Consider the following 27,518-nt stretch of genomic DNA (forward strand, 5'->3'; position numbering starts at 1 on the left):
TTGCTAACTGCTGCTACTGTACTTTTGCTACCCTTAGCAAGTGAGTCATCTTCCTTGTTTGCCCTTTGTAACTGATTATTGCACTCATCTTGTGCTCTCTTCACAATGCCTTTTTCTTCAAGATTGCATGCTTCACTTCTTCAGTCATCTATTTTATGCCCATCTTATTTAATCATCTGACATTTGGAATACACTCAGTCATTGCTTGTTTCAGATAGTTCCTCAGTAGGGACAAAGAGCAGCATTGATTACTTTCCCATTCAATTCCTCACTCCATGATATCACTTCAAGCTGCCTCCTGTACTTGTCATAATCACCCACCTTATAGTTCCACATAACTTTCTCATGAAAGTCCTGATATGGCTGGCCACCACCCAAATGATTACTTAATGTCACTTTCACCAACTGGAGGAAGATTTGAATAATATCTTCTGATGAGGTAATCAAATCTAAGGTCCTTGATCCATATGTAGCCTCTATTACGTACTGCTTAAGATAGTTGTCCTTCAGAAACTCAAGAAATTCATTCTCTTTGGTTCCAGACGGAACACTGTCTCTTCATTCCAGACTATATTACCGTAATTGAAATTTCCCATAATAATCATACTTTTCTTATTAGCCAGACCAATTTGCCTAAACATTTTCTTCTTATTGCCTTCTACATTACCAGCTCTATAGCAACACCTTATTAAACATTTCATCCTGTCTGCTTCCACTTCACACCATACTGCTTCAAAACCACTGTTACCATTTGCTCCGTGCATGTCCACCCTAGATGGGCACAACTCCTACCATCATCAGTAGCACTCCTCCTTCCTTTTTGCCTTGTCTATCTTCATGAAAGACTACATATCCCTTCATGTCTATTCTTGCCAAAATGTTATCCTCATTCAACCATTTCTTACTTATTAAAATAATTTTGGGGCAAATAAACTCTATCAATGCTATAATTTCATTAACCTTGTTGTGAATACTTCTAGCATTTGTAAACATACACACTAGCTCATTTCTGTTTCTATTACTAGTCCCACTGGCCCTACTTCTTGGATACGACTCCTCTACATCCCACCTGTCCATTCCTCTATCATCACTGATATTTACATCCCTCTCCAGACTTAAATGTCTCCTCCATATCCTTGACTATCTTAATTCTTTCTTGCATGCTCTCACACTGAAACCATCAGCTACACTTCTCACAGTGTCTCCCTGTCCACCCTGGCCTCCCCCATTTCCCCTGTTTGTCTTGTGTTTCTTCTCTGTCATTCTCTTCAGTCATGCCACTCACCTCTCCATTTCTCCATTGCAAACTCTCCTACTTTACTCCTCTGGTCTTCCACAACACCTCTTGCTTCCTCAGATCTTACAGTTTCTCCAAATGACTCACCAGATTTATTTAAATATAGCCCATCTCTTTTATATAACTCTATCCATACCTCAAATTCATCCCACACATTCACCAAATGAACTCCTTTCTCCTCACACAACTCTGCTAGCATACCATTGATAATCTTCGCTCACCTTCTGAACTCATGATACCTAGGCAGCACACTGACTTCCTTACCTACCACAGCTATCTTTCACTCTCTTTAACAGCCTCCTGACATCCATCCTTACATTCTCTTTGTTACTAGTCAAATCATTTGTACCATTTGATAGGTGGAAGAAGGGATGTGAAGGCAGTATTTAAGTTACTAAAAGGATTTTATAGGATTGATGTGGGGAAATTTTTTAGCACTTGGTTAAAAGGAAAAGTACAAGAGGTCATCCCTGGAAATTGAGTAATTGTGAGGACTAGATTTTTTGCTTGAAGAATATTGGGTTGCCAGAATCTGTAGTGAGTGTGTGTATCAGTACAATCATGGAGAGGTATGATAGATATTGTTTGGATAGTGTTGTGGGTATCTGCAATGGGTTTTCAAACTACATGGAGTTTCCTTTGTAGTACTAATGATGATAATCAAATAAGTTGTACTGAGATTATTACAGTTTCCAGATATAACTTTGGAAGTTTCTGTAAATTTGTCATTTTAGCTGTCATTTACAGTGAAAGCAATCACAATTGGCCAAGGAGATTTCTGGGAATAGATGTGCAAAATTTCCAAAGCACATATTGAATATGCAGATATTCATTTTTTAAAGAAGTATATTTATTTATGAAGTCTGATTAAAAATCACAGTAACATGGTAATGAATCTGTTGAAAGGCTTGAAGTGTGTATGTGTGTGTGTGTTCAAATATAAATATATTTGAAATATAAATGTCTAAAAAATTTTAATGAACTTATTTACTAGCTTAATATTTCTTTTAATTGTGCACTGTCTACTGAGATTTCTTACACAAAAAGGCCCAGTTTTGAGAATTTTAATATTCTGCCATCTAGTCATTTTATTCCATCCATGATTAGAGGGGGGGGAAAATCATTTAGGGTTATTCATAATCGATGTTTAATGAAAAGAAACAGAAAACTAAAAATCTTTTAGAACTATGATGAATCAGTAAGCATGCGCCAAGTATTGCATAAGTTTACTGGCTTGTTCTTCTGTTATTCAGATGGAAACTCAAAACTACTTTTTCTGTAGTATTTAGGTTTAGAAAGTCATTGAATGGAAATAGGTACTTGAGAACCTTTGAACTCTTATTGTTTCTTCAATAGTTGGTAAAATCCTTGGGGTGTTTTTTAATCCCTAGTGTCATCAGTGTTTCTTGACTGAATGCAGAGTCAAGTACTTTCAGATCTTTTTTTTTTTTTTTTGCTTGGAATGTATCTCCAGTTACATAATAGAAGTTAATAATATATAATGTAAAGAAGATCCTTTTCATATATTGAGCAATGTTATATAACTATTGCTCAATATATGTGTATAAGATTTTTCTATGTTGGGAACTAGATCTGATTTTCATAATGAGAGGAGAGAGGAGCTTTTTAAGAATAGGATCCAAACCTCTTGTAATTGCTTTTTTTCCCCCTGTATCACCACTTGTGTATGCGCTTGCATGGAGTATTCAGAATATTAGCATAAATAGGTTTGTTAATATAAATGTTAACAAATATTTATATTAACAAAACAGAGTTATATCCTTTTTGTTAATATGCTATTATATACTTTTAGGCTATGGAAGATGGCCAGGGAAAGTATGGACCTGAATGTGATTGGTGGTCATTGGGTGTTTGTATGTATGAAATGTTATATGGAGAAACACCCTTTTATGCAGAATCTCTAGTAGAAACTTATGGCAAAATCATGAACCACAAAGTAAGTGTTTTCAAAATAATTTATTGTTTTATAAGTCAAAGGTTCCTGAACTTTCTTAATAGGCACCCCTTTTTATTTCATTTTATTTTTTATTTATTTATTTAATTTTTTTGTTACAGAAGTCATTTAACTACTTGACCATCCCATTTTTACCCCCTCCCTTTAATAATTCTAAAAAATTACAATGAGTAATAGTTTATTTTTATTGATAACATGGATTTGAGTGTGTTTTTGTAATAATTGAATATGCTATTATGAAAAATATATACAGTACAATATTTGGTTATCTGCTTATTTTTATTTGTACTTAAAATATATTGTGTTTGTATATTACCTATTATACACTGTGAAAACAAATGATATTTGAATTGGACTTAGAACCACTGTAAAAGTGTTATAAGTTCATGTTATAGTTGCGAATGTAAAAAAGATGGTAAGAAAAAATTTACAAAAATAAAATAAATAAAAATAATTTTCTTCTTACCATAAAGTTGTTAATGTTAAGAGTTCTAAAATTATACATTCCTGTCAATGGTGTGTATTTGAATTTGAAATTTGAAAAAAGTAGTCGAATCTCTGTTCAGGACATGTACTTATCATTACTATCACCATGATCCAACATAAAGATGCACACAATTCACATTAACACATAAGACAAGAAATAAGAAAGCCTCATTGACAGTGTTATTGTTAGTAGCAATATTGTCATGCTGATAAAAGTGTCCAGGGATTTGAAATAGGAAGTGATCACTATATTTGAGAAGGATGAAAAGTAATACCATATTGAAAGACATACAAAATTTCAAAAAGAATCAAGTGAAGCATCTTTTAGAGGAGGAAATTGTCAACTCAAATATACAAATATTCTTCAAGAGAAAGTTTAAAAATAATAATCAAACCTTGGAAACTTGGTGCCAAGCTCTGGGGAAAAAAAAAAAAAAATTGATAGATTCAACCAGAGAGGTATTCTATACTTACAGTTATCTATAAGCATAGAAAAATCAGAACACTACAGTGGACTCAGAAAGTTAGGCCATCATGGAAAGGAACTTCTGTGTTTATTTGATCTCATTCCTGGATCTAATTCCCATGATATAACCACAATAAAAAGGTTAAAACATGTCCAGAAGGAAATGTGCTTTGCATTATGGAATATTAATTAGGTATTGTTTTTGGGAAAATTCCCATGCTACTCCTCTTAAACACTATTATTATTATTACAGCTATTATAGCCTGTTTTTGTTTAGGAGTGTCCCTTATTTTAAACACATTGGCTATTTTTACTCAAAAAAATTATATATATATTTTAGGGCATTATGGGTGAGTATTGAAGGCAATTATAGCAGAATAAAAGAGGAGGAAAAATTTGTACATACCTTGTTTTGATACTGGGATGTCTTCAAATTCCATGTTTCTGCTGAAGGTTGTTTATAACAAGGGGGAAGGGAGCGTGGGGGATTTATTTTAATAATATATATATATATATATATATATATATTATTGTGTTTAAGGGCGCTTTTTTGGGGGGGGGGTTTACTTATGGGAAAAATCTCCCCTGCCCCAGTTTTTCCATAAGTAAACCCTTCCCCCAAAAAAAGCACCCTTAAACACAATAATATATATATATTATTAAAATAAACCTGGGTTTCCAGTTTATTCTTCCCGCTCTCTTCCCCCTTGTTATAAACAACCTTCAGCAGAAACATGGAATTTGAAGACATCCCAGTATCAAAACAAGGTATGTAGAAATTTTTCCTTCTCTTTTATTCTGCTATAATTGCCTTCAATACTCACCCATAATGCCTAAAATATACATATACTTTTTTTTTGAGTAAAAATAGCCAATGTGTTTAAAATAAGGGACACTCTTAAACAAAAACAGGCTATAATAGCCGTAATAATAATAATGGAATATTAAGGTAAATAATTTGAAGACTAGGCATCAGCAGCCTCTATATACAAGTAGACTTGTCATGAAATCGTATCAGAAGTCCTTAACGAGTTAGCCTGTGCTCTGAGAGAATATAAAAGAAATGTAAGAAAACAAAGCAGCTCATAAAAGTAGCCAAACATAAATCATGATAAAAATATAGAAGATTAACATCTGAAAGGTGGCAAACTGTTCTGGAGGCCTGTTGAAAAAGCTTTGAAATGTGGAATGAGTACTGTAAAAGGAACCAGATGATAAAATTGATATAAAAATTGAAAGTAAAGATATCCTAGATGTTTGGAGGAAGTATTTAACCTCCCTACTAGCCAAGGTGGATGAAATAGTAAGATCAAATTGCACTTCTTATCCATGCTATTCAATAGGTGTTACAGAATCGTATCCAGATTTAGCTGGGCATCTATAGACGTTGTGGCTGGTTGAGGGGTTAAATGTCTCTTAAATAAAATCCCTCACAGAAAGATGGTAGAAATTATTCAAGATGAATGTGTTCAGGAGTACATATCAATACTTGTGGTAGAAAAGCATGAAAAACTGAAATTTGGAAAAGCAGCTGGAGTAGATAACATTCAATGAAGACAAAAGTTTTACAGCTGGTGTGCTACGTAATTCAGAAGGTATAGCATGAAGGCCTACTTCTGGAGTAGAACTATCATGGTATCCATGTATAAAAAAAAAGAAAGAAATAAACTAAATGTGAGAATTACAAAGGAATTTTTTGGTGTATGTTCCAGGTATGATTTGTGTAATGGTATTTAAGAAGAGGTTAAGAAAAATTTTTGAAGAGCAAATTTGGAGATGGTCAAGCCAAATAGGCCTTATAATAAGGGTTGCCAAAATCTCATTTACACTTTAAGTCAAATACTTGAAAAATCACATGAATATGAATATAACAAGGATCTTCATGTTTTTGTAGGTCTGTAAAATGCAAGTGACAAGACCAAGAGAAAAGCAGTTCAAAACAGTACCATTATATGGTGTGAATGTAGTGTTGAACAATGCATAGTCTATTATATATACACTGTCTTTCCAAAAATAAACCAAACTTTTCGAAAATAGAAGAAACTAGTGGCGCCACCTGTTGTATCTTTTTGTTGTTGAAAGCAGCAACCTTCATTAGTGTTGTGTCAACTGTTTATGACATTTGTTTCATTAGAAGCTGAGTTATAGGGCCAAGAGTGACTGTGTTTTGACGAATGGTCAAAAAATGAGTTTCAAACAGAGAGCTGCGATTGACTTTTGTGTTAAACTTGGTAAAAGTTCTACCGAAATGCATCAAATGCTTCAAAAAGCATACGTGATGAATGCTTATCCCGTACTCAAGTTTATGAGTGGTTTAAGCGATTTCAAAGTGGTCGTAGGACGCTTGAGGATGACGAAAAGCCGGGCTGTCCAAAAACCGGACTGAGCTAAGTTAACATCCAAAAAGTGTGTGATTTCATCAAAGAAAACCCGAAATCGTCCATGAGAGCGATTGAAGATGAATTGGGGATTCCAAAATGAACTGTGCACAACATTTTGACCGAGAGCTTGGGCCTTCGTAAATTGAATTCGCGATTTGTTCCCCACAAGTTGACCGACGACCAAAAAATTGATCAAATTAAACACTGCAAGGACCTAATTAAAATCATCACTCGTAAGGACTCAAACTTCCTTGAAATGGTCGTTACTGGTGACAAAACGTGGCGTTTTGAGTATGAGCCCGAAACAAAGCACCAGAGTGCTGAGTGGAGACCACTAGAAGAGGAGGGCATCCGAAAAAAAGTCGCTTGGAGAAGTCAAAAGTAAAGACAATGCTGATTTGTTTCTACAATTCCAAGGGCATTATCCACAAAGAATTCGTTCTGCCTGGGCAAACGGTCAATGGTGAGTTTTATCTTGAAATTCTCGAGATAAAACTTTTCTCTTCCCCCAACTTCATTTGCCGATGAAAAGAAAGCGATACGACATCATTGAAAATGTTCAAGCTGCAGTAACCACGACCCTCAGCAATATCCCAAAAAGCGATTTAAAAAAAAAAAAACCTCATTTAACGAATTAATTGACCTTGTCAAATGCTGTATCGAAGCTGAGGGAGAGTATATTGATTGAAATAAATTATTTGAATAATTATAATTGGCCTGTGTTTTATTTTCTATCAAAAGTTCAGTTTGTTTGGACAGAGGGTGTATATCAATAGCATCACGTGTCCATTTCAGTTGAGCATGCTGTTGTGTGGCTTATGCAACCATTCTACAAAAGTCGCATCAATTTGACCATATAATTGCATTTTTATCAATGTATGAAAGTTTTAAAAGTGCATAGCGCATCAGTGTTCATCTTAATTGGTCCAGTGCAATTAATTGTACGATAACTTTGAATACTTGAATTTATCAATTAATTGTAACCAAGTCTGCATAAAGTAGGAGAATGTTATATTTGGTCGGTATATATGAATTACTCAAAAGATATAAATATGAGTAAATTTGGAAGAGGATGACGATGCTTACCTCCTTCAACTACAACCATACAATCCAAAAAAGCTCTGGCAGAAAACAGGACATTCAGTGTCCTGTTTTCTGCCAGAGCAGAAAATTTTTTTCTATAAATAATTTAATTTAATAATTTATAGAAAATAAAATTATTTTCTATAAATAATTTCTATAAAATTATTTATAGAAAAATATATGTTAAAAACCTGTCTATCTCAGTGTCCTAAACACATCAGTGCACACTTCACGCATGCAAAAACAAATGAAATTCAGAAAACAAAAAGAGCAACTCATGACAATGTTCAGTTGGATTGGTTGATACAATAACCAATCACAGCTGCTGATTTCTGGGTGCTATTGTCTCATTGCACACCCTGCCTCGTCTTCTGGAATGTTTAAAACCACTGGAATGCTAAGAATTTGACCTGCTACACCATCTGTTTAAAGGACTCAAAGGTGTCCATATTTGTGACCTCACACCTGGGGTATTAACATGAAAGTGGTGCGATGTTTACCAGTTGAAGTGTCCTCTTCTTGAAGTATTAGTATATTGTGCTAATTTTAGGAATCACAAAGCCAGGAAACAAATGAGGGAGTCTTTAACCGGAATAAATGCAAAAATATAATATTGGTGATATTGGTATTCCATGGGTGTGATTGGTGTGCAGTCCACACCTGGATTATTCATCTCTGATATGTATGTATGTATGTATATATATATATATATATACACACACACCTGCATGCATACACACACACACATACATACACGCTGCTTGGAAAGAAGTCAACAGGCACCAACATGGTGGGCAAGGTACATTGTGCCATGTAACAAGTGGTATAAATTGGAGGAATATGATGCTACTAAGTCAGTACAACTGCGTCTGGGTGAAATAGCCATGAGCAGGGAACTGACAGAATTTGAAAGTGGCATTTTGATAGGATGCCATGCTTCGGGGGCCTATCTGTTCAGCAACTTGTTAAAAAATTGGACCACCCCAGGTCAACAATCGGTAATACCATACTGAGATGGAAGTGCAAGGAGTCAACTGCAAGTGGGTGACCCACCACACTCACTGAACAGGACTGTTGAGTGCTACAAAGGATAATATGTAAAAACTGCCATTTGATGACCACATGTTGAACATGGAGTTCTGGGCATCAACTGGAGTACGAATCTGCTCAAAAACAATAAGAATCCTTGCTCACAACATGGGTTTCAATAGTAGGACCACAGTATGCAAGACCCAAAATTATCTGAACCAGCAATCAGCATCATCTTCAGTGGTGTAAAGAGCATGTACAGTGGGATGTGGAAGCTTGGAAAGCTGTGTTATGGAGCAATGAATCACACTACACCCTCTCTAGAGCAGATGGATGGGTGTAGCAGATGCCTAGTGATCATTTCTTACCAGAGTGCATAACCCCAACTATAAAATTCAGAGGTGGCAGTGTGATGGTATGGTCCTATTTTTCCTGGTTTGGCCTCAGACCTCTGTTTGTGTGAGATCCGCATTACCATTGAACTCCAACAGGTATCTGAACATTCTGGATCATGCAGTGCTTCCTACTTTGCAGCATTTCTATGCTGCGAAGTAGGAAGTACAAGGTAGCTTACACATACACACACACACTACTTGAAAAGAAGCCAGTGGTGTCCACACCATAGTGGGAGGAACATATAACCATAATACTCACCTTAATAAGATGTAGGATCCCCTTTCACTGTGATGATTGCAGAAATCCTATTGGTCATACTTTCTGCAGGGGGTACGATAGCGATCAGTGGGAATTTTGGACCATTCTTCCTGAAGGCATGTAATGAGATCCTGGATTGTTGTGGGCAGAAGTTCCACACCCTCCCACAACACTCCAGTTCATCCCACAGGTGTTCAACAGGATTGAGATCAGGACTCTGCAGAGGCCATGGAACTTCTGCCTCACAACAATCCAGGACTTCATTACATGCCTTCAGAAAGGATGATCCAAAATTCCCATTGATCGCTATCATACACCTGCAGAAAGTATGCCCCAGTAGGATTTCTGCAGTTATCACAGTGAAAGGAGTCCTACATCTTATTAAGGTGTGTGCTATTGCTGTATGTTCCTCACACTATTGTGTCCATTGACTTCTTTCCAAGCTGTGTGTGTGGGGGGGGGGGGCTGTAAGTCAGCAGTTAGAATTGTAATGGGTCCAAGATGCTTAATGTAAAATCAAATAGATGACAAGGTGCACACTATTATCCTCTGTAAATCATTATCTATATTGGATAACATTAAGAAGAAAGTAGTATTAAACTGCTATCAAAAATACAGATATTAATCTTAGCTCTTTAAGATCTTTACTTTATACACTTGCTATAAATGAATCCATTACAAGTCTCAGGATTTATGAATTAAATTGAATAACTACTGTAACAAATTTTAACATGAAAATAGTTAAGAATATTGAAATCTTCAGCTGCATTCAGGATGTACAATTGAAGAAGTAAAATATTTCAACTATTTAAGTATAAATTTTAGTAAAGATGACAAAACAAATATGGAGTCATCTGAATAAATTTATATGCAGGAACAGAGAAATGAGTGAAAGTACCAAACTAGCTCTGTATAAGACATCTACAAGACACTGTTCCAACCAATGTTAGTTGGATTTAGTAATGGAACAGTTGATCAAAGACTAGAGCCCACAGTGTTCTGCAAAAAAAATTAGAAAAACGAGCAGTTGACATCAATGGCAGAATCATTAGAAATGGAGATATGAAGGAACCTGACATTGTTAACATTGATTGCAACATGAGTAGAGCTAATGTCTGATGGATGATCCTGTAAACAGAATAGAAGAGCCAAGATGATCAAAGCAGATGTTTGATGGCAGAATGCCAGGAAAGAGACCCAGAGGTAGAACAAGATTTAAGTTAATTGATGCATTTAGAAGTGCCTTTGAAGATTGAAATATAAGATCTGACAATATTGGAATCCTAACAGATAATAGACTAATTTGGAGGAAAATTATAGGGATTTAATAATAATGTAAACTTTTCATGTAGTACTGTCATAGCATACTGTACACCCCCCCTTCAGGGTACCTATCAGGAATTTGATGATAACAAATCTTGCATATACAAAGCATGTTCAAAAAAAGACCAAACTTTTGCTGTAAAGACTTGATTGCTCATTTTTCAACATTCTAAACACTGTCCCCTTCAAAGTAGTCCCCTATACTGGCGATACAATGTTTCTTCTGTTGTTGGTATGCTTCCTGGAACGCACTTTCTTTGATGGCACGCAGTTCTCTTATCGCATTTTTCCTGAATCTCCTCTATGGTTTGGAAACAATGTCCTTTCAAAGTGGTTTTACGTTTGGCTAACAGGAAAAAGGCTGCTGGAGCTATGCCGGGAGAATAGGGTGGATGGGGCACAACTGCTGCCTGGTATTTTACCATCTAACTGTGGATGAATAGCGACACATGAACCAGTGCAACAATCTGGTTTTCCCACAATTCGGGCCTCTTCTTGTGCATAGCATCCCTCAAATGCACTAAAACTTCCTGGTACAACTTTTTGTTTACCATCTAACCACGTGGTACAAATTCATAATGGACAATGCCTTTCCAATCAAAAAACACAACCAACACCACCTTGATCTTTGACTAACTCATCCATCGATGCTTAAACTACTCATAGTACTGCGTTCTGCTCATACAGTCCTCCCCATATGCTTGATTAAGCAATTAAAATGCCTCTGTAAAATTTCACACACACACACATTGTTCTTCAAGATCTTTCATTGTCACTTTGTCACTAATCTGATGAACAGTTTAGGCACGTTCTCACTTCAGCAGAGGTAACTTGATTACTAATGCTCATAGCAGAATAGGGCAATGGCAATTTGCTGTTGAAACCTGTTGCTAGGTGCACTCAGTAGCTGCACCGTGCTCTCTGTGCCAGTTGGCATGCTATTTAAAAAGTTCAGTCTTTTTTTGAACATCCCCTTGTATGCCAGTAAGACAAGATTGTTATTCATCATTATATTGATTGCGTTCTAGAAGAAAGTTTAACCTGATATTAAAATTAAAGCTCATCATCTTCGATTTTTACTTGATGTAAACATACTTTTGCTTATACTTCTATACTTATACTTTACTTATACTCCTATGTAAATCTTCACAATAAAGCATTTCAGTTATTTAGCGCAATTTTTAGTGGAGTTAGTAAATTAAATATGAAAACAAATAAACTAAACTGATATGGTGAGGAAGCCTTTTGAATAAACACACACACACATATATATATATGCATGCACACACACACACAATATGTATTTGGGTATGTATGTTTAGTGTTTTGGAATTCAACCATTATCCATTTATCATTCAAGATTAATCATTTTCATTGCTTATTTCTTTTCAAGTGTTCTCAATTAATGATCTAAATTTTTGATTTCTTATTTTATACACATGCACACACAAGGAGCATTCAAAAAGTACTATCCCCACTGAAAAGAGATACATCAGTTGAATTTAAAAATAAAAGTTTGAAGTTTATTTTCATGTATCGTTCTGAACATAGTCTCCCTCTCTCTCTCAAAACTGCACTACATAACAGTTTTTCAAAGCTGCGTCATTGTAAACGCTTCAGATTGGTTTCCACACAATTTTCTCATTTCTGCTTGCACCTATTAGTCCTTTTGAAGATGAATATCCTTGATATGTGTCTTTCTTTAGTTTAAGAAATATCCAAAAATCTGATGGAACCAAGTCAGGGTTGTAGGGAGTGTGTTTTGGAACTTCAATCTCTTCAATAGCCATTGAAGTGAACAGATTTATGGAATATTCTCCTTAGAGCCTGGACTTGTCTTCATCAGATTTCTGATTATCCTTCTAAATTGAAAACTTTTTATATACATCTTTTGTGGATGTGGGTGCCAGAGAAGATATAATGCATTATTTTTCATTATAAAAATGATGCATTATTTTTATGATGTCAATGAGCAGTTGACATCAATGGCAGAATCATATTAGAAATGGAGATATGAAGGAACCTGACATTGTTAACATTGCAACATGAGTAGAGCTAATGTCTGATGGTTGATCCTGTAAACAGAATAGAAGAGCCAAGATGATCAAAGCAGATGTTTGCTGGCAGAATGCCAGGAAAGAGACCCAGAGGAAGAATAAGATTTAAGTTAATTGACATTTAGAAGTGCCTTTGAAGACTGAAATATAAGATCTGACAATATTGGAATCCTAACAGATAATAGATTAATTTGGAGGAAAATTAGGGAGTGTGTTTTTTAAGTGTGTGTGTGTGTGTGTGTGCATGCACGTGCATATTTGGATGTGCAGAGATGGGCAGAGGTGCAGGGAAAGTGAGCACCTCACTCCAAGATTCTTATCCCCTGTTCTTCTCATAGGTAAAAATATTTAGTTCATAATAATGTTAATGTTAGTTTTCTCATTTATTACTGAGTAATGATACCTAATGAAATCAGATTTTATGTTTTTACCATAAAATCTGATTTCATTAGGTATCATTACTCTGAGATTTACAGTTTCATTGGGGAACTTTCCTAAATCTGAAATTTATATTGAGAACAGATTTTATCTAAATTAGTTACTTTAACATTACGTGACTTAGAAGATTGTATTCAGAACTTTATTTCAGCTGTAAACATTTATGTATCCTATTTTGCTTCAGTACTTTATCATTCTGATTTCTTTACAGGGTTTTATTTTTATTAATTTCCAGAAACATTATAGTGATGATTGCTTTTTTGTTGTTATAGAATTGCTTTGATTTCCCTATTGATCCAAACTGTAATGTATCAGAGGAAGCTAAAGATTTAATGAGAAGATTAATATGTAGTGCAGAATGCAGATTTGGACAGAATGGGTTAGAAGACTTCAAAAACCATGCATGGTTTACAGGAATAGACTGGGAGCATATCAGAGATGGTAAGTGCTCTTCATGCTAATGGTTTTCAGTGCAGTTTTGAAGTCACTGCATTACTACACAGGTCATTCATTTTTTTATGTTTGATTTGGCAATGAGCAAGGCAATAAGAATTTCAAAATTCTTAGAAATTAATTAGCATATCATAAATAAGTTTTTGCAGGATATTACTTAATGCAACAGATGCTTGCTTGAGCTAGCAGTATGATTTGTTTAATGATTGGTGTATAATAAATCAATTTTTTACTTTGATACAAATGTGATTCTATCATAACGGATATCCCGCAGGTTTCATTATACAATAAAGTACTATTTTCTTATTCATTCATTGTACTAGTAGACTATAATTTGGAAGAATTGGTTTACATATGGGATGTTTCCTCTATAAACTGGAATAATCGACCAATCTTTGGGGTTAATTACTTGAGTAATTTTTAGAGTGGGGACAAAGTTTCTATTAACACGAGCCCAATTTGCTAAACAGATATGGAGATCAGGCATTTGGATGTGTGTTGGGTGGTGGAAAACTAAACTGCACTACATGACTTGGTTAGCCAGAATACTGTGATATATTTCCTTTACAATTAAATGTTAATATTATTTTGCTACTTCCAGCTTTATATAATTAGTTATTGTGTATGGACCAAAATTGAATTTCAACTTTAATCTGATAATTTTCTTAAGCTTCTTGAGCTGGTAATGATGATGCCCTTTGGAGGAAAAGTCCTGGGTTTAAATTCCAAGACATTACGAACTTTTATAAGTACATTTCAGTTGAATGTCAGTTAGCTAATCTGATATACATGTGGAAGGATTTTTTCTTGAAACTTGTTCTTTCATCATGCAAAACAAGTAAACTGGTCAAAACCAGATTTCATTAACATCTTTATAGCATACAAATAGATAGTAATAATTGCCACAGTGTTATCACACATACCTAAAAGTGGTCAGTTTTCCTTTATAAACATTCAGTCACATTCAGTTTCTTATATATATATATATATATATATATATATATATTGAATGATTATAAATAATCTGTACCATTTCAAAAATATTAGATTAAACGAGATGGTAGAAAGTCATTCACAACAATATAACTTGCAAATTTTTTTAAAGCCTGATATGAATTCTGTGGCTAACTTCTTCATCATCACGAACCATGGACTCACTGCCTGTTGGTGTCCGATGCCTCCTTCACTATCTTCCACCTTTCTTTGTCCAGTGCACAGTGTTACAGTTTCTGTACACCCATTCCATACCAGTCCTTTATGTCATCTATCCATTCTCTGTATGTTCTACCTCTTCTGTTTACACAATCCATAATACCAAACATAAATGTCTTTATCTTCGGGTCCTCACTCATTCTACAGATGTGTCCAAATAATTGCAGCTTCAGTTTTATAATCTTCTGCATTAGATTCTCTTTTGGTTGTATCTTCCGATTGAGCTCTTCATTTGTGATTTTCTGTACCCATCCTATTCTTAGAATCATCCTGTAACAAGTTCTTTCAAATGCCAAAATTCTTTTTCTTCATTCCTTATTTATTTCCCATGTTTCAGATCCATACAGTACACCACTAAAGATGCGTGTTTCCAGTACTTTTAGTTTTGTTTGCATGCTGATCACTTGACTTTTCCAGATATTTATCCATGGAATTCAGATTTGTTCTTCCCTTTGCAATCCTGATCTTTATTTCTTTTTTTACAGTCCAAATCATACGTCATTTTACTTCTCAAATATATGAATTGTTCTACATATTCTATATCAATTGAATCTTGTATCTTTTGTTTCATGTTCCCCTTGTATCTTTTGTTCATGTTCTTTTCACCAGATACCATTATCTTTGTTTTTTCCAAGTTCATAACAAGTCCAAATCTCTTTTCCTCATTTAGCAGTTTTAGTGTTCTTTGTAGTTCTCTTTCATCTTCTTCAATAATAACAATGTCATCTGCAAATCAGAATGTTAATTCTCATTCCGTGTACAGATATTCCTTTGGCATCTTCCTTCAGTTTGTCCATTGCTCTTTCTAAACGTGCGATGAAAATGCTTGGTGATATTGGGTCTCCCTGTCTAGTACCTCTGCTTGTTCTAAACCATTTCCCCAAGTCATCACCTATTCTAACTGCTGCAACTGCATTCTGATAAACATCTTTTAATATAGCTATTAGTTTTTTTTATCAATTCCATAGGATTCTAGAACTGCTGATGTCACTTTCTGGTCAATACTGTCAAATGCCTTCTGAAAATCAACAAAACAAGTATATATGTTTTTGTTTTTTCTCCTAGCTTTCTCTGCTATTAACCACATTGTCAAAATCTGTTGAATTGTAGTTCTATCCTTAAATCCTGCTTGCTCGTCTGCAAGGTATGCTTCCAATTGTGTTCTCAATCTTTCTGTCAATACCATCATCATCACTTTACCAAGGTGACTTGTCAAGGCAATTGTTCTATAATTTTTACATTTTAGCTTATTTCCTTTCTTGTATAATGTCAATAATATTGATTTTACCCATTTCTCTGGCATTTTCCCTTCTTTCCATACGATATTACATAGTTGGTTACTTTCACCACCACCATATTTAATAATTTCTCCAGTGATGTTATCGTTATCAGGACTCGTGTTGTGTTTTAGCTGTCCTATTGCTTCTTCTGCCTCTCCTCTTAAAATGTCCATATCATATTCATTACCTGGTGGTGATATCTACTTCAATTCTTCAGTTTCCCAATGCTATTTAAATCTAGTTTTTCTACATATAACTTGCTACAGTATCTTGTCCACTGCTGTACAGTTTTTTCTTTATTCATCAATACTTTGCCTTTTCATCTTTAATTGTGGTCTGTTTTGGTTGCCACTTTCTATTAATGGTTCTAATCATTTTGTATACCTCCTTTGTTTTATGCTCTCCATAGTACTGTTCTATATTATTACATTGGGCTTCTAACCATTTCATCTTATTCATTCTGGCTGTTTTTTTCACCTCATTAGACTTTCTTCTATATTGCTCCTCTATTTGTTCTGATGGATCCCTTCTTTTCTTCAGCATTCTTTTCTCTTGTACTAACTTCAGTGTTTCTTGTCTAATCCATTTCTTCTTGATCTTCTGGTACTTTTTCTTCAACTGCATCTTCTATTGCCTTCGTTGCTCTTTTCACTCTTAGAATCGAGTTTTTTTCTTTGTCTACACTTTTAAATTTCTCTTCTAACGCTCTTCTGTACCTTCTTCCTATTTCTGCTTCATTTATTCTTGCTATATCTCTTTGTTTCTGATGATGGGATTATATTTCTTTTTTTAATTTCAACTTGATGTTTGCAATCATTAAGTTATGGTCCGAGTCTTTATCTGCTCCTTTAAAAGTTCGACACTGCTGCACTGATGTTATTCATCTTCTTTTAATCATAATCATATCAATCATGTTCTTGGATTTCCCATCATTTGATTACCACGTCTATTTTCTACACTCCTTTTATTGGAATCTTGTGTTACGGATCATCATCTCATGGTCCACAGCAAATTCTAATATTTTTTTGCCTTGTTCATTTCTTTCTCTGAAACCATATTTTCCCGTGACTCTTTCCCAACCATCATTATCTATTCCTACTTTGGCATTCCAATCTCCTTCAATAATTAGCACATCTTACTTTGGTATTGTTTCTATTGTCTCTGTCAGATCTTTGTAAAATATCCTCATCTGTGCTGTCAGATGTGGATGAATATATCTGGACTATTTATATTTTAAATGGTTTTGCTTGAAATCTTGCTACTATGATTCGTTTATTGACTGGTTTGTAGCCTAGCAGTGCCTCTCTAGCTCTTTTGTTAAGAAGGAAGCCAACTCCTGCTTAATGCTTGGTGTCATGCGCTCACCATATTACTTTGCATCCATTTATCTCTCCTGATAATGTCCATCACATCTCCGCCAATCCTAGTATATCACACTGATATCTCTTCATTTCCTCACGAAGTAATTCTAATTTTTCTGACATCCAGGGTGTCCGCACATTCCATATTTCTACTGATAATAGTTCTGTTAGTTTCTGTTTCCTTTTGGTATTCCACTTTTCGATCCTACCCTGATCGCTCGATTGGTATCGTGGGCCTTGTTGATCCAGGCGACGTCTGAGCTGGCATGTTTTAGCTGTTGATCCTATAGGCATCAGATAACATTCGTGTTTTTTCTTTACAGTCAGAGCATCGACACTCATCTGACTGACCCTCCTCCTTTAATCCAGTCTTGGGACTGGCATGAGACCACTAAGTATTCCATGATGGCTAACTTCCTAACTCCTTCATCAATCATAAATTTTTGTTGTACTTTCTAGCTCTCCCCCCCCCCCCCTTGCGAATTGGAACTAGTAAGATCTAATTGTTGAGGGCATAAAGACTTAGTGGATATGGAACAAACCATTGAGAAATGTGTAGGGTTCAGGTTTCAAATTTCATTACTCATCTTCTTCAACATGATGGCTGAGGTGCGATGTAAACTCGCTTGCCAGGAGATGAACTTTTAAAAATTAATATGGCATTTAAGTTTTTTTTTTTTTTTTGTATGGTCTTAGAATAAATTTTTCAAACATTACGTTAACTATTCTGTGTATTATTGCATTGCTCAAGTATTTTAGTGTGTGTGCTATTATCCAGTTAAACAGGTAATCATTGAATTTATTTCTTAAATAAACTAGGATGTACTGGGTGTGCTTCTTTAATTCTGTATTCAGAAATCGTTTTTGAATAATAATAATAATAGTTTTATTTTTCTATCATATTTTAATTCATAGTGCAATATATTATGACCACAATTATTGTTTCCTATTGTTACTTTTTTTTAATACTTGCCTCTACCCACCCCATAAAAAATTAGATAACAATTAGCATGTTAAGACAATAATTGTTGACATTTGCCCAATTTGAATTTTATTTGAGGTGCTAGGAATCCTGTATAGCCAGCTGTCATTATATGAAACCCATGCAGCCCACAGGAACAGATACTTATTGTATATATGTGCTACACTGACTTTCCTTTAGCATAGCATTTGTGCCAGTGGAACTTTGGCCAGAACTTTTTAATCAGTTAGTTTCTTATAGCAGTGTTTTTGCAATCAGCTGTAATGGTTTTTCAACTGAAGCTGAGTTATTCAGATGGAGTTGCAGAGTGGCTCATCCCATAAAACAAGCAAACCAGTAAAAAGCAAACAATCCATTTAGAAGGAATAATATACTTTACTCATAGTTTCTTTGGTCGTAATTACAATCGCACCGGTTGATAAATAAGATGTTGACGAAGTTTAGTATATCTAAACTTCGTCAACATCTTATTTTTGTGCAGTTTTTGCACACTGATACCATTCATCTGGTTAATTCTGTCCAATTTCACCTCCCAAATACAGTTTGACATGTATGAAACACTATCTTGATTTCTATGCCTGTTGACTTTCTTCACTAGCAATTTTGATAACATAATGGGTGTGTGTGTGTGTGTGTGTGTGCTTAAGCATGTGTGTAGTTGATTAAAGTTTATAAGGCAGAACACCGGAATAAGTCGATAACATTTATTTACGTAGTTACTCGATGTTTCATCCCAATTGCACAGGATTTCTTCAGGTGTAAATAAACTAGTAGACAAAACAGTAAGGACTAACAAAGGTGACAACTGTTGTGCAGTTATACAAAAAAGACTGATGTTATTTTTTAAAAATTATTTCTAATTGTTCTGGATGTTCTGCGTGTGTTTATGCATTCATGTGAACATTCTTGATTAATGAAGGCCAGGAGGTATTCAGGCAAGTTAATACTTTGGTTAATATTTAAATGTTTAGGAGCTAATGCTGTTTCCAAAGATTTTAAGGTTCCCCTATTTTTCTTTCTTATAGAAGTGTGTGTGTGTGTGTGCACACGCGCGCGTGCGTGCATATATATATATATATATATATATATATATATATATAGCCTCTATATATATATATATATATATATAGCCTCTATATACAAGTAGCTTAGACATGAATATATTTCACATGCAAAACTTTGTTTCACTTACTTGGGAGAAGGATTAAAAACCAAGTATAAAATTTCTTGGTATCTTTAATGTATAATACACCCAAGGTAAAAAAACTTTCTACATCTTTCTCTCATCCAGAAATTTTTATTAATAAGGCCAAGCATCTTTTGTCTACTTGTATATGAGATATATATGACTTCTGCATTACATTACACTTGGTATCTCTCCTGGGTGTGGCTCCCACTGATGTGCTTTGTTGCTGAAATGGTCCCTTTCCTTGAAGTGTGAGAGGCTCTGCTTGGCGTAGGTTTTTGCCTGTCTTTTAGTAGGACCACTGCTGAGATTATGGCTCTGTCTGGTAGTGGTGGGGTGAGCCTGCCACTGGGTAGAGCCAATGCTGAGAAGTTCTTAGTTATGGGGTGAGTCTGTTACTGAGTGAAACAATGCTGAGTTGGACAGTCCTTCGGTCACTCGTAGGGGGTGGTCTGGGGGTCCGCCTAATTTTTAGAGAAGTCTTTATTTAAACAGCACTTCAATAAAGGTCGAAACCGGTCTAGGTAGTGACCATAGATGTGTATGTATATATGTATGTGTGTATATATATTGCAACCTGTCCTCTAAGGTTAGTTCCAGACAAGGAGTCCCGGTAGGGGTTGATATAAAAGAGCTGGAAATCCCCCCCCTAAAAAAAAGCTTTTTGTCTGGAGTCTCTGTTCTCTCTCAGTGGCAGAAGTCGGAGGTTTGGGGTCGTGATTAGAGGGATCACAGATTCCAAGCCCTACGATGAATGATTAGAGGATTTTCGAAGCAACGGGCAAATCCCAGAAAGGATAGTGGCCAGGTAGCATGTCTTATGGATGCAGAATCACCTCGTGCTAAGAATATTCTAGGCATAGAACTTTTACTATAATAATCATAGCAACCACAGGAATAGTTTATTATAGATAATTTGCTGTAGTGAATTTCTGTAGAATAGCATTGTGCTATTTTATGCACTTTGGTTGGGACTTTTCAATAGTTTATTATAGTGAGAAAGTTTGGTATACCAAGAGTCAACTGTTACATTGAGAGATGAAATTAATTTGTTGCACTTCACTGAACTAGGCTCTCTTAGGAAGCATTTTTTATTGTTAAGGTTGAAAATATGCAGAATTGGTCTTCAATAATGAATATAGAAGCAATGAATTTATAAACTTGAAATTAAGAAAGAATTAGTTTATGGGTGTGGATGATAGGTTAATTAAAAACATATATATAATATAATATTTATGTAATTTAGCATTGTTATAGATGTCAGTATTATTTATTTGTATATAAAATCATTTCATCTTTCCTTCACATGCAGAATCAAATCACTGCTAAGTAATTTGCCTTTGTAGAAACCTATTTCCATATGCTATGATAGGGTAGTTAATCCTATCTTACATATTCTGTGCCTGTCAGTATTTATTCTCTGGCTGGTTTATTTGCCTCTCAGGATGAGAAACCTGAGTTTCTGAGAAGAAAAACCTAAGATTGACATCTGAGACTAGCTGATTGATCTTCAGTTGAAAAGTCCTTAAAACAAGTTTTTCGCATACTAAACAGGATTTGAATCCAGATCGTCCACCCCAAAGGACATCATCTCTGCCAACTGAGCTACAGAAAGAAGCTCTTGTACTTTAAAAAAAAGGGTGTGAGGGAATGAAGGAGATAAAGAAGCTATTTAACATACACTGTGTGAGATGCTTAATCTCTTGTTCCACAAATTTATATCTGAACTATACATGAATCAACTACCAAATGCACTTGGTAGTAGTGTGTGTGTGTGTGTGTGTGTGTGTGTGACAGTACCACTTATATAATTCTAAAAACAATAGCACGTTAACACTGTGAGTGGGCTAATGGTTCATAATTTAGGAATATTACTAATCTTGACTACCAGATATGGTGCTACTTCATTTATACCACTTCTAAAGATATATATATATATATATATATATATATATTAACATCCATGTCAGCTAGGATTGAATCACATTTCAGCAGGAAATACTGTTATAGCTGATTAATCACTACAAATCATCCATAAGCAACTATTCCGGTTAACTAACAGTTTGATTTTAAGCTATCAGATTTTAGATAAATTATTTTATTATCAAAAACTGGAAAAATTCAGACTTTAAATATTTACACAGATTTGAGATTATACTGAATATTTTGTTTACCTTAGCTTAAGGAACCTGTTTTGCAGAAACTAGCTGTCTTAATTTTTCTGAAAAACATATAATTAGGTTCCATTATATGTATGTCTATCTCTCTCTCTCTCTCTCTGTATATATATGTATATATATATATATATATATATATAAAATAAGGCATGCTTCAATATATTCATTGTATCCTTATGAATCAGAACAAAGGTGTAAATATTACCTGGTGCATATGGCTTCAACTAATGAAGATCCCAGTATGATATGAATGGTGGAAGCAGGCACCATTCATGTTCATGCTGGAAAATGAAGTTCTCCAAAAATTTCTAAACTGATCACTTGATGGAGAAGAACAGTTTAGACTGTCTGCAAACAAGAAGATCCCTTTGCATAAAAATCAAGAAAACATGATAAAACTGCCATGGTTTATTGCATTGCACATGTTATGTTTTCAGTCAATTTTGAAGTCAAGGATGTTTTATAAAACCATATTTGTTCAGACATTCAAAATTAAATATATATTACATGTCAACTCAAAATTCAGTAGCATAGTTAGGAGGACAAAATGTACACTTATGTGAAAGTGTATATTTTGACCTGGCTAGGAGTTAACACAAATGACCACTTTTCTTGTAATCTTCAAATTATTTGTGCACTTATTTTATTAGTACATCAAGGAATGGTATGCATTTTTCTTTTTCCATTTCATTTGTGAGTTTTATCATTTTATGTGCCTTGCATTCAGATATGGAACTAATTTGGCTGTTTGCATAACAGTTCTTATATCATCATTCATGATATCATCCACATTACTAAGATGGTAATCTGAAAGCTAAAATACCTAGAAAAATCGGTTATCACTAGTTCCATATGAGCTGAACAGAATCAAAAATAATGTTGCTGTGGAATAAATAAATAAACAGAAAAATGCTAAGTTCTTATTATTTCATCTCATATTCCTGCATGCAAAAACAACATATTATATAGGAACAAATATCTGCAAAGTTTACATCTGGAAGGGTATAACATAAATGTTCAGATTACCAAATATTACATATCCTGCGTAAAGAGAAGACATTGCTTTAAATAATCAATGTTATGTAGCCCCATAGTAAAAATAACAAAACTGCCTTGGCAGCACATTTATATTGACCTTGCACATGAGAAGAAGTCACAAAGTTTATAACAGTGGTGCCATGTATGGGCAAGTGATTAAGGAGAAATAAGTAATCATTTGACAAGTTTCTTGAAAAGCTGGAGGGTTATCTTCATTGGGAAAAATTATATGAGGAATGCTGTTCCAACGAACAGGGTAGACAGAATGAAGGAAGATAATGAAACCTAGATTCAATATGTTTGGAGTTGGACTGTACAGATGTTGAGCAGCCACTGCTGTAGTTCTTACATGATTAGAAGAAAGCAGAGGAATGTTAGTGGCCGGTTCAGTGGAGCCGTGACCATGAAAGTCTTCTTCATCAACCATTTTCTGTCCACTGCTGGACAAAGGCTTCTAGCAAAATTCTCCATTCAGTCCTATCTTGAGCTTTTCTATGCCATCAAATTCCAGAATATCTCTTTAATCCCATGCTTAAATCATCTCTTTGGTCTTCTTGTAGCCCTCTTTCCATCTCTGAGATACCATTCAGATATCAACTTTGTCCATTTTTGAGTGTTACTACTTGCAATATAACCTGCTCATTGCCATTTGGATCTTTTAATGCCTGTTATCATGTCTCTCACTCTAGTCTGAGCCCTGACCAAATATTGCACTTCCTATTTGGATTGATAATACCAAGTAATGATCCTTCCATTCTCCTTTAGTTAATGCTCAACTTGCTGGTCAATTTGTTTCACTTCCATATCTTATGACCAGAAGTATACAACTGTCGAATATTTTTCTTTTAAGGCAGATTGAGTGCTAATAGTACATCATTGCTGTTTTCCATAGGTTATCCAGCTAAGCTGAATTGTGGGTATATTTTCTTCTTCACAGCCTCTCTCTCTACTGTGATCTTTTGTCTAGGTCATAAAAGGTTACTATATCAAGTTCCATTTACTGGAATTTTGGTGATGTGTTTAGTATACGTTATTTTTGTTTTGTCTTTGTTTAAATTTAATCCTTTCTTTTTTTTTTACTTTCTGCATTCAATTCATAGATCATTTGTTGAAGTTTTTCTGCAGTTTCCTAAAAGAATAAATATCATCAGCAGATCATAGGCGATTAGTTCTTTCCCGTTTACTAGAATTCCTCCATTTTTCCAACCCAAATTTTTTTTAAAAAAATATTTTCTACAGCTGTCGTAAATAATTGAAGTGAAATGGTGTCTCTCTGTCTAACTCATTTTTTATAGGAAATTTCATAATTTAACTTTTTTTTTTTTTTTTTTTTTTTTTTTCCCCCCGGGTATTCTAAGGAATATTTGGAAATTAATCATGGAAAAGTTCACAACTCAACAACAAACCAAAATTGTGCAATCTTATTTTGAAAATCAGCATGGAACTGTTAAGGAACATTTTTGGCAAGTGAATAATTTCATGAAGATTTTCTATTAATTGATCATCATGTTCTCTAATGGCTCCTGACTTCTTGGAAAAGGTGTATGTGAACAAGCACCTTGTCCAAGAGCTGAAGGAAAACATTCATGCAGAAATTAGGGTGCTGCAAATAGAAACGTTACACAGCTGTTATGGAACATGCCATAGAATTTACCTCCCAGTGTGAGGCCATTGCCCTGCTTATTTGGAGACCTGAACTGGCATGAAAAAGTTCCATGTTTGGTCTCTAGAGTAGGATTTCTAGACTATGTAAAAATATTAAAAAAAATTATATATTTTTATATATTTAAAATTTATATATATTATATATTTATATATATATATATATAAATATATATATAATTAAGACAATACACAACAGGGCTAAACTTATCTGTTCAAATGACAATGCCCTAACCATGGAACTAAACCACATCCTCAACACTTTCTCAGGCACCTCGGAAAAAATTACCAAAATCCTAAAAAAAACATAACTTGACCTCTTGTTATTACAGACCATATAAAAAATTGGCATCCCTTATCTGCTCCACTAAAGACCAACCACCTCCCTTAGACCTACCTGGTGTATACCAGGTCCCTTGCAGTGTAAGCTGTCCTACTTCGGCTAAACAGGCAGGACAGTGAACATCAGAATTTCAGAACACAAGGACTACATCCTTTTTCACCAGTACAGCCATTCTGGTCTTGTAGACCATGCTCTGGATACTCGCCACAGAATACGGTGGAAGAAAGCCACAGTAATACACCGTGGTAAATTCAAATTTGAAAGGCTATTCATGGAATCAGCCCTAAGAAACATGCCAAACCTCAACAAATTTGGTTGCATGAGACTGCCCCAAATTTGGGAGACTTACATCAGAAGTCTTCAGCCCAATTGCCGAGAATACATACATACTCCGCTAGGGGCACCATCAAGACTTTTAGGAGAAACAACAGCTTCCTTCCTGCTTCGTCCTCAGTTACTGTGTGTAGTGCCTGCGTGGACGTGTCTTTATTTTAAGTTCCTGTGAAAATGGCAACGTGGCATTGCCAAAATATAGATTAAAGTTTAATTCTAATTTATATCATTTGTATGTTGTAAATTCCTTAAGTAATTTAATAAGCATATATATAAAAAAATATAAAATATATATAAAAATTAATTAAAATGGGGGGGGGAGGGGAAATCCTTAGTCCATCCATACTACAAATCTGCTATAGGTTTGCTAATAACTTTTCGTGAGTGGGAACCACACATAAAAGAAAAAAATAGAAAGCGCCCATCTTTGTGAGGCCGACAATGACAGGCATTTACATGATGTGGTGTTTCATAACTGATAAAAATTGCCAGGTTCTATATTTCATTATAACAAAAAAAAAGTAAAATAATTGATAAATAAAAAAAGTTATTAAATGTTTAAAACCCCTTCATGACTTATGCTACCCTCTATGTAATCAATATAATTTTTTTTTTCAATTCCTTGTCTATGTCCATTCCAATTTTTCTTTTTTGAAGTAAATATTCATTATATAGAGACCTCTGCTATCAACAAACTTCATCAATTTTTGAATGTATAAGTTTCTGAGGTTTAGCAGTTCTATGGCTTTTGGTATTGAGACCACATGTTTTAAAATAAATAATCAGTTTAATAAAATATTACCTTACAAGTTTCGTAAGTTGTCATACTTGCATCATCAGGGGTATTAGCAAAAGTTGTACAGAAAAGAGACTAGAAACAATTAATTCCACATATTAGATGTTATCAGAACTTCACAATTCATACATATAAATAAATAACCAGAATAAAAACGTTAAATTAATTTCTGTATACATGTTGAATAATTGTAAAATTCTGATAATATCTAATATGTGGAATTAATTGCTTCTAGTCTCTTTTCTGTACAATTTTTGTTAATACCCCTGATTATGTCAGATGATTTACAAAACTTGTAGGGTTATATTTTATTAAATTTGCAATTTATCTGAAAACACGTGGTCTCAATATTGAAGGCTATCCAATTGCTGCTAGAAGTGCATCGCTTACACCTACTTTACCAGTGAAGTCTTTACCATCAAGATCATAAAAAAATGTGTCATTGCTGTTTAGTAGTTGGTCTCATGTTTCATAAAATGAATCTATTTCTTCCACTGTATGGTCTAAGGTTGGTGCATAATCTTGTATAATTCATAATACAGGAAAACCTCGCATAATGCGATTAATTAATCCATCAATTAATGCATGGTAAGTGAATACAATAAACAATAGGAATAATTAGAATTCATCCATCAGTTAGCATAAATTTGAAAAAAAAAATTACAGTATGAGCTTATCAGAGGATAAAATTATCAAAGTTAATAAAAATCAATTGCTTAAATTTTTATTTAATGTCTAAACATTTGATTGAGCTACTTTTCTACAAAAAAATTAATTATTATTACATAACACCTCCAAGGAGTCCAAAGACTCGTCGAGGGAGGGCACCTACTCCACAACCCTCAGTCTCCACCAACTACAACAACGCCATCTACTGCCTACCACCACCACTAGTATTTTCACAGCCAATCACACACAATTAAGTAAAGATGTTTGAATCGTGCTCGACTTTTTCATCTTGTCATGCAATTTACGATAGCTGGTGATTGCTTTATAAAGATTTCAGCAGACTTAGAAGCTTCATTCCATATCAAGATCAGCATCAAACAAAATTTTCTTAGCATACTAAATGCAATTGAAAACTAGCTCGAGTTCTTTTGCAGTTAGATTCTTATTTTTTATTATTTTTTTTTCTGTGTTCATATTGGGAATCGAGAAAGTTTCTCGCATCTTAATTATCAAGTTCATTGAATCCAAGTTCTTTTCCAGTTCTTTTCCAATTGTTCTTCAAAATGTTTGATCTTGGATTCTGCGCATGATAAACTAACATAGACTTGAGTTTAGTTGCCTTCTGAATTGCCTCCTAATAAAAGCATAAGATGACTTCTAGATACTTTGTATCCTGGTTGAGATACTACAGTATTAGCCAAAATAGTCTCTGTTGGCATATGCTTCCAAAAGAGACCAATTTCATCAACGTTGAATATTTGCCGATTGTCATAATCAGCCTCCTGAATTTCCTATGCAATTTTTCAGGAAACTTGGCCACAGAATCTTTATCAGCAC

General features: G+C 34.5%; 1 protein-coding gene across 3 annotated transcripts in view; it reads left to right on the forward strand.

The window, feature by feature from the left end:
- Positions 1-27,518, forward strand: part of LOC150102474 (serine/threonine-protein kinase Genghis Khan-like) — a 550,831-nt gene that overhangs the window by 179,776 nt on the left and 343,537 nt on the right. For all 3 annotated transcript variants that reach the window (XM_090399333.1, XM_090399335.1, XM_090399334.1), the window contains exons 7-8: positions 3,111-3,254; positions 13,462-13,630. In XM_090399333.1, the coding sequence (XP_090255459.1) occupies positions 3,111-3,254; positions 13,462-13,630 (313 nt within the window). The remainder of the gene's footprint in view (positions 1-3,110; positions 3,255-13,461; positions 13,631-27,518) is intronic.

The sequence above is a fragment of the Typopeltis vanoorti genome, chromosome 10 (genome assembly GCF_054136105.1).
Source record: "Typopeltis vanoorti isolate ZY-2024b chromosome 10, IOZ_Tvanoo_1.0, whole genome shotgun sequence".
NCBI lineage: Eukaryota > Metazoa > Arthropoda > Arachnida > Uropygi > Thelyphonidae > Typopeltis > Typopeltis vanoorti.